The sequence below is a fragment of the Harmonia axyridis genome, chromosome 2, assembly GCF_914767665.1.
Source record: "Harmonia axyridis chromosome 2, icHarAxyr1.1, whole genome shotgun sequence".
Taxonomy (NCBI): domain Eukaryota; kingdom Metazoa; phylum Arthropoda; class Insecta; order Coleoptera; family Coccinellidae; genus Harmonia; species Harmonia axyridis.
Window position 1 is genome coordinate 61,054,864 of NC_059502.1, and position 13,936 is coordinate 61,068,799.

At 35.4% G+C, this 13,936-nt stretch overlaps 1 protein-coding gene across 1 annotated transcript in view; it reads right to left on the bottom strand.

The window, feature by feature from the left end:
* Positions 1–1,063: 1,063 nt before the first annotated feature.
* LOC123673550 (bestrophin-2) overlaps positions 1,064–13,936 on the bottom strand; it is a 69,773-nt gene continuing 56,900 nt past the window's right edge. The window contains exons 6-11 of the mRNA XM_045608107.1: positions 12,676–12,801; positions 9,982–10,089; positions 9,436–9,669; positions 8,533–8,794; positions 8,143–8,310; positions 1,064–3,211 (exon numbers count right to left, since the gene is read on the bottom strand). Coding sequence (XP_045464063.1) covers positions 2,577–3,211; positions 8,143–8,310; positions 8,533–8,794; positions 9,436–9,669; positions 9,982–10,089; positions 12,676–12,801 — 1,533 coding nt within the window. The 3' untranslated portion in view covers positions 1,064–2,576. The remainder of the gene's footprint in view (positions 3,212–8,142; positions 8,311–8,532; positions 8,795–9,435; positions 9,670–9,981; positions 10,090–12,675; positions 12,802–13,936) is intronic.

Consider the following 13,936-nt stretch of genomic DNA (forward strand, 5'->3'; position numbering starts at 1 on the left):
ACTTTTCACTTAGGGAATTCAGCGATCTCTGTTGCAACGCTATACCCCTATAAATCTGACGGGGCCAAAGTATGTGTGGCGCGAAAACCCATTACGCCATCTGTGAGCAGAGGCGCATACGTACTCCCCCACCAGTACCGACAACCTACCAGAGGAGGTGATCAGGTGTACTTTGGAAGGGAAAAGCGCAAGCGAGCTGTCAAGGCGAAATTGCAAGGCTCAACGTGCCATCAGTGCTTGTATCCGATGAACACGCCAGCAGTCGTGACGTTGAGCAGGGGCAGTGAGTCACCTCAGCGCTCCAACGTTGCAGCTTTCCGCCATCACATCCGAGTCACCAATTTGGCGAGTCGTTCTGCAGCCAAGTTACGAGGTGTGCCCTCTCTCAGGGGTTTGATGTTTTGTCCTAAGATCGTTGGTGGACTCTTCAGTTAGGCAATCCAGCGATCTCTGCCTAAGACATACCCTCTCACACCAAGGTGAAGATGTGACTATGTTGCAACGCTATGACCCCTATAAATCCGCCGGGGCCGAAGTTCGTGTGGCGCGAAACCTCAGCGCCATCTGTGAGCAGTTAGAGTCACTATAATACCACCACGAAGCAATATTTTATTTCAAATCGCGTGTTTGGTGTCTGGAACCGTCTACCAGCTGATGTCATTGGTGCACCAACTGTGAACAGCTTCAAGAATAGACTTGACGAGAGGTCTTTAGGAAGTTGATTCGAATTCGAAGTCAACTTTCGAAGTGTTTCGGAGTTCATTTTTATTCTCTTTTGTTTTTTTTTTCTGTAATTTATTTGATTTCTCTTGTTATTTCTTCTGTTTCGTATTTATTAGTCTTTTTTCGTTAATTTTATTGGCTTAAAAGCCTCTACACTATATTCAATAATAATAATAATAATGCTCATTCGGTTTAGTTAGACATCGAAAACTTGCACCGCAAAATGAGAACGCTGATGACAAAAGCTAACAATCACCATCCGAAAAGCAGCATATATATAAATCATATTTAAAATGTTATGCCACAAGATTATCTTGAGAATAAATAAATTTCATGTCAATCGAATAATCCATCGTTGTTTTATTGCAATTTAAAGTTTATAGCTCTAAAAAAAAACACCCTTTACAGTAGGTGATGTTATAATCATACAATACAGGATCACTATAAACCATAATTTCAGTGGTACCTTGGGATATCCCATATTTCATTCGAAAGTATAAATACCTATACAGGGTGAGTCTTTTACTTGTACAAATATTTCAACCGAAGATCCCTGAGGTCAAAACTTTATACCCTTACCATTTTTTTCGATTCGGCTCGGTTGAAAAGATACAGGCTGTTGAAAATCCATTAAAAATTAATTTATATCTCGCAAATGGAATCGAAGGAAATGATTGTCGGGATGTCGTTTTTATTGATGTGATGATCTCTTCCGAACATAAAATTCCATCAAAGTCCGGACTCCAAAATGCCCGCTATACTAAGTGAAAAAAAAATCAAATCGGAAAAAATAGTAGATAAAGGAAAAAAGTGTTTCTTTTGACCTTTAGAATTTTCGGTTGAAATATATGTACAAATCAAAGACTCACCCTGTAGAGTCATACTAATTATATTTACTATTTAGGTTCAAACTGATTTACCTATACGGATTAATTAAATAAAATTTTGAATATTTACAATTTGATAATTTTTGAATGTTGGATGTTCTTTACGATACTGGCTATGGCCCTCTCACACTTCCTGTAATATGTCAGCGGAAATCCTAATTTTTTTTCTTTCAAAATGTCAATGGTGTGAGACTAATTCCAATGAACTGACTGAGAATTTGTCGTTCAGACATCCGAACCTGGTTAATTTCACTTCAAAACTCCCTTATACATTTATTGATAAAAATAGAACAGATCATTACCTAAGAAAGAATTTTTATTTCATATTCACAATTCAGAACATATTGAAAAAGTAAGGAAAACAATCAGTTCCATAAATATAATCCAATATTTCACTAAAACATTGATAAAACTATCCATTCATTTAATAATTCACCTTAGTGCATCTAGTAATAATAGCTTTCACATGAAAAGTTCATAAATTATTCATTTTAAACACACAATCACAGAAATATCGAAGTAAATAAAGGAGTGAATGGACATTGTTCTACCGTGATTATGAAAATGATACTAACATTTGGAGCCTCTGTTGAGAAATCGTTACAGATAACGTCATCTGAATCAAACTCCAACTCCGTTACAGAAAGATAAGAAATAGAATAATTATAGAATATAAATAGTCAATCCGAAAAAACAATTTATTATAGATTATAGGATGAAAGATGACGAAAGCTGCACCTGGTAATTTTTATTAAGAAATAGTTTCCATCTGTGGATAACTTTAAATGTTTCTTCATATTTTATTAATCAACAGTCTCCAATAAAAAACAAGATGAACTCCCCCGATATTCAGTGTCCCCGAAACGAATTAAATATTGTTCACTCCACATCCGGTATCGTAACTAAGTATTAAGGCACATTATTTCATTATTGACTAAAACACGTAATCACTGAACGATCCAAATTTCAAACATATACCTCTCCCCTCTTAGGAGAATTCGTTGAGACAACGGAAGTTTTCCTAATCTTGACATCATCGGAGACCAAGGCAGTCAACGATGTGGGTGCAGAAGCACTTGGAGTGATCGAGAGAACATCTTGATGCTCCTTTCCAACCTCGAAGTTCTTCAATGAGGCTGTAGCTTCTGTACTTTTGCTCTCTTTTGAACTGTGTGAAGATTTGGAAGAGTTGCTTTCTGTGCTACTGACTGTACCGTTATCTCTCAGCACATCCTTTTCTTTGTCGATGGGTGTGGTAGGTAGTTCTGTGATGGTCAAACCTTGGATTGGACTCGAAGGTTTGTCGTTCAATATTCTCTCGAAATTTGAGGTGAACATTGGGCTTCTGTTCTCCATTCGGAAATGTCTTGTGGACATAGGACTATTGTTGACTGAAGATAAACCTAATGAGGCTAATTGGGAGACTGTCATGGGAACGTTGACAGGTCCCAGTGAGGGGGATAGTATTGCTTGGGCAAGAGCTGCAGTTCCTGGTTGATTGGCATGGAGAGTATTGTTGACTGATCCAGTGCCGTCCAGTTCTTGAATTGGTGATAAGACTACTTGGACTATTGTACCTTCACCATTACCATACGGATAACCTGCAGAAATAGATTAAATGTTTAAGAAGATGTTTAAGAAGATTTATTGTTTAGTCTTAGATAATGCGAAATAACAGTTCCTGAAAATTTCTTTTTTTTGGCGTGAAGGGAAAAGAAATAGCTGAAAATTCAAGACGAAAAACAGTTTTTTGTGAATAACTCAGAAAATATCCATTTTAGGGCAAGGGTCAGATGCATACACTCACATTATTTTTTAACGTAGATTCAATATCTGCCATAAAAAAATGGGGTTCTTATTTGAAAAAATTGATTTTTCACGATTTTGTCATCCCTAACTTTGAAAGCGATTTTTTCACCCCCTGTATCATGAATCGCGATTTCGATTTTCAAAGTGGATACATCAATCTTACATCTTGAAAAATCCGAAAAATGAAAATTTTCCATCCAAAAACCTCGAAGTTATTCTTGTTTCAGCGGAGCTCTATTTTCGATTTTTTTTTCGAATTTTCCCGCTCAGAGAAGAATTTTCCAACCAAAACTGAAAAATGTTACATCAAAATAACTTGAAATTTTCTAAGGAATCTATTTCTGCAATAAAAAAATGGTGTTCTAATTTGAAAAACGAAAGTTGACGTCATTTCCGGAAAAACCGAAGGTGCTCATGCCTTGAAAATATTTTAGATTTCATCAGCATCGTGAAATACTCATAAGTGCTGAATTTCATGGAAATACGTTCAGTAGTTTCCCGTATAAATATGGGTGAGGTTCCTCGTGAAAGACCCTGTATAATTTTGCTTCATACATAGACGTACAACCATGCTTCCGCCGTTTCTTTCCGATATTCGAGGCTTTATTGTAAAAAACTGGTTGCTTCGATGTATTTTCCATCGCTGGCCACTTCTTTCTCCCATCTTTCAGGCAGCGTACGAATCCCGCGTTGAAAAAAAAATGATCATCTTTTGAAGCAATCTGAAAATCTATCCAATTGTTCACTTCTTCATAAGACCCGGAAGTGCTAGTCAACAAGGCCGTGTGCCATTGATCAAAACAAGTGATATCCTGAGGGAGCAACATCCGGAGAATACGCCGGGCAGGGTAGGACTTGCAACATGGGGTCGAGCATTGTCATGCTGTAAAATCACTTTATCATGTCTCTCGTTGTATCGCGGCAGTTTTCCTTTCAATGCTCGGCTCAAACGCATTAATTGCGTTCGATAACGATCGCCTGTGATTGTTTCAGTCGGTTTTAACAACTCATAATACACTACGCCGAGCTGGTCCCTCCATATACTGAGCGGAAACTTGGAACTGTACATATTCGGTTTGGATGCAGAGATCCCTTTCGTCTTTACCTTGCAAGCAGCTTTGCAAATGAGACAAAACTTTCAACATATGTTTGTGAAGGTCCTTCTATAGTAGGTTAAAAATAGTCACTTCGTTTGGGTTAAAAATCGAATAGACCTCGGCAAAAAAGTTTTCTATTTGTGTTAATGGGATTATAGTACACCAGTTCTATGCTCTCATTATAAAGGGTTTTCTAATGGAAGGTTTTATTCTGATATTGAAAAAAAACGTGTACATTTTGAAAGATAACGATAACATCACAAATTTCCCCTTTAAGGTTCTGATTCGATTGTGGAGCAATAGCATAGACCTTATATTTCACGTGGCCCGAGAGAAAAAAGTCCGAAGGTATTAAATCACTAGATTTCGATGGCCAACTGTGATAACCTCTTAGAGAATTGCAAAATGGCGATTGTCTCGTTGTTTGTGTGGAACGTAGTGCTGCATCATTGAAAATGAACGTCATTAATATTAAAAAATAATAATAATAATAATAATAATATATTCATCATCAAAGTTTACATATACATAAACATACATATGAGGGACTAATGAATATTCAAAAAGTAGAGAAAACCAAGTAAAATGGTTTTCTGTGAGTAAAATCACAAATATTAAAAAATTTTACATTAGCCTCAATGTGTAGGTAAGTAAATGCAGAGTATCATTCCATTTTCGGTTTTTTCTCAATCCAGTGTGAATAGTCCAGTTCAGGTTCAGTGTCGCAATTCGGTGATCCATATCCATATCCGTGTATTATGTCACAATTCGGGTAAATTAGTTGGTCAAGATTCGGGTAAGTAATATATACACACATATACATATATATATACATACATATATACACACATTTATTTTATTATTTATTTAGAGTTTATAATATTGTAGAGCAGTGTTCTTTCGGTGTTTTTTATCCATATTTTTAGCTTGTATCTAAACTGATAACAATTTTGGATATTCCTTATATCTTCAGGTAGAATGCTGAATATTCTTGGAGCCAAGTATTGGTTGCATCTTTGGCCAATTGTCTTTTCAGCTCTTATAGTAGTGGGACGAGTACCTTTTATTCTCGTGGGATATGTATGAGTAGAGTGTGTTATATCATTTTTATTTTTATGATTATCCATCAGAGTCTTAAATGCATATAGTTGTGCCAGATCCATAACTTCCGCTTCTTTATACGTCCATTCACTGCTGTACGTTCTGTTTTTTCTTAGGATAATTTTTAAGAATGATTTTTGTATTATTTTCAGCCTGTTGAGGTGGCAATCATATGCTGCACCCCAACCCAGAATGCCGTACGATAGATGGGACTCAATTAATGCGTGATAGAGAGTCTTCATTTGCTTGAAGTCCAGAATTTCGGCCATCCTTCTAAAACGGCCCAGCATGAATCGTATCTTTCGTACTACATTGTCCACTTGAAGATCCCATTTTAGGTGACGGTCTATGATTATTCCTAGGTACTTAATATGATCTGCTTCTTCGATCTCTACTCCATTGGCTTCTCTCAAGGGTCCCATATTAGGAATACCGGAGGAGTAGGAGCTAAACGTCAAGTATTTTGTTTTGGCTACATTTAATGTTAGTTTGTTATATCTGAACCACTGTTGTATCTGATGCAAATCTTGTTCTGCCTTGTTCTTCAGTTCAAACCACGAACTCGAGCTATAAAATATCGCTGCATCGTCTGCATAACAAATAATTTCGCCTTGCAACTCCAAACTTAACAGGGAATTCAAATAAATGTTGAACAATATGGGACCCAGAACAGTACCTTGGGGCACCCCATATGTAATATTCCTTTTTTCACTCTTGACGCCATTCAAATCGACATATTGTTCCCGGTTGTATAAATAGTCCTTTAATAGATCGTAGCATATTCCTCTCAAGCCATACCGATAAAGCTTATGTAATAAAGTTTCATGACACACAGTGTCGAATGCCTTACAGAGGTCAATGAACAGACTTAAGCATGGGAGTTTTCTGTCTAAGCTGCCGTAAATATGATTTGTCAACTTTTTAATTGCATCCTCAGTACTCCTCTTGGGACGGAATCCGAACTGACAATCCGAGATAATATTATTTTTTTCCAAGAATGACACAACTCTATTTGCTATTATCTTCTCAAATATTTTCGCAATGTTGGATATTATTGTAACAGGTCTATAATTCTCCATTTTGAATGTAGAGCCACTCTTATAAAGTGGTTTGATGACACCTGTTTTTAGTATGTTGGGAAAGCATCCGCTTGACATGCAGTTGTTAATTAGTTGTGACAGAGGGTCTGAAATTTCTTTGCAGATTTCCTTCAGTGTTTCAGCCTTTATACCATCATTACCAGCGGATTTTCCATTTTTGAGACCATTAATAATCTTTTCAACCTCTAATCTATCAGTAGGGTGTAAGAATATCGTTTTATCTACAAAATTATCTCTATCTATAAAATTTTTTGGAGGAATTATTTTATTAGCATATTTTTCTCCTAAAAGACTATATCGTTCATTAAACAGATTAGATATTCTATTTTTGTTTTCTATTATTTCTCCATTTTCTAAAATTATTTTTTTTATATCTTTCTTCTTTTTTTCAGGTCCGCCACAGATGTCATCCACGAAGCTCCACAACGCCTTGGCTGAAGATCTATTATTCTGTATATATGATGCGAGATGTTCTTTCTTAGAAAGGTTCATTGCCTTGCGCAAATTAATTTTTAATGTATTATATCTTGACTTCAGCACAACATCAGTGGGTTTCTTTAAGATCTCTAAGTAAAGTTTATTCTTTGCCGATACTTCTTTTAATATTTTTGGTGTAATCCATTTTTTTCTAGAAGATTTATGTTTATTGTATACAGATGTCATACATACCAATATCTTCCAAATCCGGCCATAAAAATCATTAATCATAGCTCGGTATCGCGATTCATTTATCGTATCAGCCTCATCACTGAAGATGTTTTTTCGATGAAAATCCGGATCATTTTAATGCATTTCAAGGAACCAATCATCGACTATACGATGTTATGGTGGAGGAATGCCTTATTTCCAAGATCAACGAGGAACCGACTAACTACAGGCTACAGCAGCAATATTCTCAGTTGTTCTTGAGCGACACACACGGTTTCGATTCTTCACATCAAATTTTCCACTAGTTTTATTATTGCTGGCTGAGGAGGTGATTTACGACAACCCAAAATTGATTTAGTTTTGCGAACTGTGACTGCAAAATTTTTACCATTTTGTACTGAATTTTAACAGTTTCAATGCGTTGTTGTAGCATGTATCGTTCGATTTTTAGTGATGTTTTAACTTGTCAAATCTCAAAAGATGGAAGCTGCCCAGATAGCGGGATATCCAAAATGAAACATCTTATTGGAAAACCTTGTTTATAAATATTTTTGGTCGAGCACCTAAAGCAATAAGTCTTTATTATTTTGTTTTGTTTCATAAAATATTATATTATTGGTTTTAGAATAGCAAAGAAGATCTGGGCAAAATTATTCAACTGGCTCTTATTTTATGAATTACGGAATATACCTATCGACATTCCACCGGTACAGCACATGTAATTATAGCGAAAAAATATAAAACTGTAATAAATGAATAAATTCTTTTCCAAATAACCTTGCTGTAGTTGCTGTGGCATTATAACCCCAGGGCTCAGTTGATTCAGATTCGATGGAGCAGTTGTAACATTGAAACGAGTTTCTCTCTCCATGATTTCCTTAGTGACATCTGGAGTTGGTATTCTAGGTCTGGTCTTCACGGCCAATGAAGCTCCAGATCTGCTTCCTGTGAGAAAATTATGCATTTATGAATTCAATTATTTGTTGAAGATTCTATCAATTATTAATAAAAATCATGCCATTTCTAGTTTTTTCGTTAAAATTGGGTTGAAAAACATCTATTTCAGTCATATAGAAGTTCATTGAGACCGTTAATGGTTACCAAAGTAAATTAGAGTGTATTTATAGTTTTTAATGAATTTTTCCCATATAAACATCCATTTCTAACCTGTTCTATGCCTCTGATTCTTTTCAGATTTCCTTCCTACTAATCGATCATAGATCGACATCTTATGACCAACTGGAACACCAGGAAGATGTCCGTTCTCAGGATCAGCATACACCGAGTTTCCTCTAGGTCTGGTGAAAATTCCTCCAGAGGAATAAGCAGTCGAGGCAGATCTTATGGATCCCATACCTGTTCGTGATATTTGCCTCTGGAACCAATTCATCGAACCCTTTCTTGGTTGAATGGGGGTATCGACACTTTCCTGAAATACAGCAAATATCATTTAGTCTCAATTTTTTTCAAAGGTCAAATAAAATAAAAAAACGTAAAATCAACCTGGGGCAGCTAGTGTTGGAGAAAAAATTATAGTTAGCATTGAAATATTTGTGGGAATGATTTCATTTTATTTGATAATGAATTTCCATCAAGTGAGAACTGAATCCATTAAATATTTTTTCAAAGATAACAACATGAAACACGTATGTGTTCCTATAAATCAGTGTTTGATCGGTCAACGTTTTATTGTAGGACAATTGACTGTACAAAATTTCATCAAAATCTATTGAAATTGTGGAATGTTTTCATTCTGAAAATCCATGTTCTTTTTGAAATTCTGATCATTTTGATTCTTCATGCCATTTTGCCTACTGTCAACGTTAAATAATATGTATATTAAGTTGAGGATTGTCCAGAATGGATTTCACTCCATCGCGGCAGATAAACCCTGATTCAAGAGGCTCATAGGCTTTGGTAAGAATGACTAATTTTTTGGATTGGAGGTAGAATTTCTCACCTAGGAGTTGCTATGGTTATTTTCTTTGAAAGAGATTTTGAATATTATATTGATAAGATATTACATAAGACATTACGCGAAAATAATGAGACATAATATCAGGAACTCACATAATCTGCATACATGTCGTCCACCATGGATTTCTTTGGAATGTCCAAGTTGGCATAGAGAGCATCGGGTGCTTTGATTTTGTAGTGGTCTGCTGAACCCTTCGGTTCTTCCCTCTGGTAATGTTCAGAGGCAACGGTATACGGAAGTTCCTTCGGCACGACTTCTTCCCAGAATTGATCCTTCAGGAGCTCTGGATGTTCCTCGTGCATTTCGTCGACAATCATGTAACTTGCCTTTTGAATTGAACATATATATCAGAATCTCTTTTATCTTCATAAACACAAAGTACTCATAACAAAGTTTCGGAAATTCTAAAAAGAATTTGCATGGTTTGATCGAGTGACCTTTGTTAAGAAATGTGAAAAAATTTGTTAAAAGAAGATAGCTAGCTGCCAATAATGTTTATGAAATTAAAAGACGGTGAGTAATTGATGAGACTGAGAAGAAAAAACTCTCAATTAATAGGATTCGAATAAATTAACAAAAGTCAATAGGTTTCCATAATTATTCATGCAATACATAAATAGAGAAAAAAAGTTGATTACCTTGATATGTCTGTCGATAAGCCAGTTCAATTCGAGATCGTCATCGTCTTCGCCAAATGGGTTGATCAACACCTCTGCTACTTTGAGCCAGCCAAAGAAGAAGCAGAACTGAAATTGAGAAATTATTAACTTCCATGCTATAATAATAATAATAATAATACTGACGATCGATGCCGATATGGGTGTCCAACAAATGAGACAATACAACATATCACGGGAGGATGTCAAATGTTTGCAGGAAATGAATATAAAGAGAGACACGATGCAGTAGGAAAGATAATACACCAAGAATTGGCAACCATATTAAAACTAATTCATTGTGAAAAAATGCCATATTACAAGTACCGACCGGAGACCATCCTGGAAAACGAACGCTATAAGCTGTACTGAGATCGTACAGTTTTGACTGATAAAACACAAAACAGTCCCTCACAATAGACCAGATATATTACTAGTCGATAAACATCAAAAGACAGCATTACTCGTTGACGTAGCAATACCAAATAGCAACAACCTGCGTCAAAAGGAGGTCGAAAAAATTTCAAAATATAGGGACCTCGAATTTCAGATAAAGCGCCAGTGGGGAATGATATCAACGAGAACTATTCCAATTATCATCTCAACAACTGGAAGAGTGCCCAAAAATCTCAAGAGGAATATCAAGCAACTGGGACTTAGTGAGTATATATGTAATATAATGCAAAAAGCTGTTCTTTTAGGTAGGTACTGCAAGGACGGTGAGAAAATTCCTAGGAAGCGGAGGACAGGTCCAAGGATCACGTGTAAGAGGACCAGAAGTTCGACGAGAACCAGGGGGACCACAAAGACCGGACACGACCGAGCTCTACCCTTCTGATATTTCAAATATCTGGGATTGAGTGAATGTTCCTCTTAGCGAGGAGTGAGAAGCCGACGGCGAGGAGAAATCCTACACGTATAGACAAAAGTCGGGATAATAATGAATTTTTATTCCATTATATTGGAAAAGTCAGCAGAGAAAAATTCAACATAAACAAACATTTTTAGGAATATAAAAGTATTAAAAGCAACATTTCATAAATTCATCTATATCATAGAATGAGTATTGCAACAGGAGATCTTTGAGAGATATTTTAAATACCTTGAGATTTTGGATTTCTCTTATGGAGATTGATAGCTTATTGTACAACTGCATACCAGTATAAGATGGACTCTTTTCATAGAAAGTTGTTCGATGAGGCGGTATGCGAAGGAGATCACCATGCCTTGTCCTATAGTTATGATTGTCAGCACTTGTTATGAAGTCATTTAGATTATTTTTAACGAATAGAATAATTTTATAGATATATATGCAGGGCAATGTCAGTATTTTGTTTCTTTGAAAGTGGCCTCTACATGAAGCTCGCCTATGAATCCCGAAGATAAGACGTACTATTTTCTTTTGTAAAATGAACAATTTTTTTGAAAATATTGAGTTCCCCATAATATGATATTATAAGATAAATGGGGGTATGTCATTGCATAGTAAATATTCATCAGTTGTTGTTGGGAGAATAAATTTTTTAGCTGTAAGATGGCATAATAGTTGTTATATATTTTTTTAGAAATATGATCAATACATGCTTGAAAAGATAGTGATGAGTCGAGAAACGTTCCTAGGAATTTTGTCGTCTCAACAGACGTCACATTAACATTTTCAGTATGTAATTCAAAATGAGACGAGTTGGGATCATTAATTATGTTAAATTTCATTAAAACTGTCTTCCCATTATTTATAATCAAATTATTTTTTGAACACCATTCTGCAAATTTATTATAAATTGATTTCAAACTATCTAGCAGTTCTTCAGGAGAATTGCCATAGGTTGCAAAGGAAACATCATCCGCATATATGACCTTACACTTCGTTTTCATAAATTCTGGAAGATCATTCATAAACATAATAAATATTAGTGGACCCAGTACCGAACCTTGAGGAACACTCAGGTTAACAATTGCTTCATTTGACTGAGTTTGATTTATTTTGACTGCTATTTTCCTATCCCCTAAGTATGACATCAACCAAGTCAACATGTTTCCACGAAATCCCAAAGCATATAGTTTTACCTCCACGAATTCTAAATTTAGACTATCAAAAGCCTTAGTAAGATAAAAGAACAGTGCGCCAACAGTGTTCTTAATGTCGAGTTGTATTGAGTTTGAAGACTCGATACTAGAGGTAAGTACTTAAAGACTATAATAATAATAATAATTTTTATTTAACCATCAAAAAATTATTACATCGTGAGTCAAATTGAACATGTGTATAAAAATATAAATTTTGGGTACGTACTAGCAATATATCTTATGTCATTTACGTGTAATAAAATACGTCACCAATAATAGACGGGTTGTTCAAAATCACAGGCTTCAACGAGACATTCTAAAATGATGAAAAGTGCATTTTTTCAAGGGTAACCTACATAGGTATCATAAGATGTATTGAAATAAAATGAAAGTTCCTTTCAGATGATATAACATGTTCCTACAGCTAAATTGTAAGATTTCCTAATTGAAGTTGAATTTTTCATCCCAATAGCAATATTGAGATACATTTGTTTTAGATATTCATGAAAATGATAATATAAAGAAAAAGTTAGAGTTTCATTCCGAGCAGGAAAATAAAATCCTCAAATTTTTTATTCTATCTTTTACTGTATATCTTTGGGTACTCACCCTCAGTGCAGTGAATAAGGGAAAGTAGAAAAAGTCATCTTCGTCGTGTGTGGCACCTGGAATGATCGGTTGTTGCTTCCCAATTAGTGCAGCAATGAAATAAGTGTATAACACTAGTGTTACGACCTGAAACAAACATGGTTATCAAATATTTAATTTTTAAATTAATTTCTACTTCGTTTTTCTTTCAAATTTTAGGAAAATGTCAAATCTCATCGTTTGGGACCATTCTCGGCTCAAATTTAGAAAATTATAGACATTGTGACGAAATGATAGAGCGGTCGATTCAAAGATGAGCCTTAAAAAAAACAGGGTGCAGTAAAGCTAGCTCCATATTTTCAAAGGAAGCACATGATATAATAAAAAGTTATATAAGGTAGATTTTCAATAATTTATTGAAAAGTTGAATCATTCAAATAATGGTTTCGGTGAGCAAAGGTTTGATCGGCGAAAAAGACTTTTGATAAAAAGGATTTCCATACTTGATATTGTCGAACCAGATTTTCTATTCCTTCTCTCACAGAGTTTCTCTACACTTCTCACAATCGCTTAAAGAACACCAATTTTCTTTGAAAATAAAGGGTTTACCACTAGAAGGATTATTTTTATTATTAATAAAAGAAAAGTTTATTGCAAAAAAAAATCCCTGAATGATTTTTGATTTGTGAAGAGGAAGATGTACCATTAAAGAAGGAAAGGGATATCAGCCAAATGGTCGCCACCGCTACGGTTGCAGCACCATATCCTTTTTATGAAATTCTTTCATGAGCAATTCGCACATTTGAGGCTTTATGTCCTCGATAACTTCACGAATTCTATCTTTAATCTCGAATCAATTATGGATCAATGGCATAGTCCTTATTTTTCACTTTGCTCCAAAGAAAAAAGTCTTAAATCAGAGGATATCGGTGGCTGTTTGTTATCACCTCTTCGAGAAATAACAAGCCCAGACAACTTCTTCCAAAATTGCGACTGTCCACATCAATATCTTTCAATTCCGGCTATTGTGGAGTGTATGATTCCCAAGATCTAAGAGGAATCGGTTTTTGACAACACTACGAGCTACACCATAAATATTCTCAGTTGTTCTTAAGCGAAGCACACATCACTAACTTTCCCCAACAGCTCAAATTTTTCCACCAGTTGCACTATGCCAGTCGAGAAGGTGCTTCACAACGACCCAAAAGTAGGTACTTTAGTTTTGCGAAAGGTGGCTGCAAACTTTTCAACAATTGTAACGAAGTGAAATTCGTTACTAGAA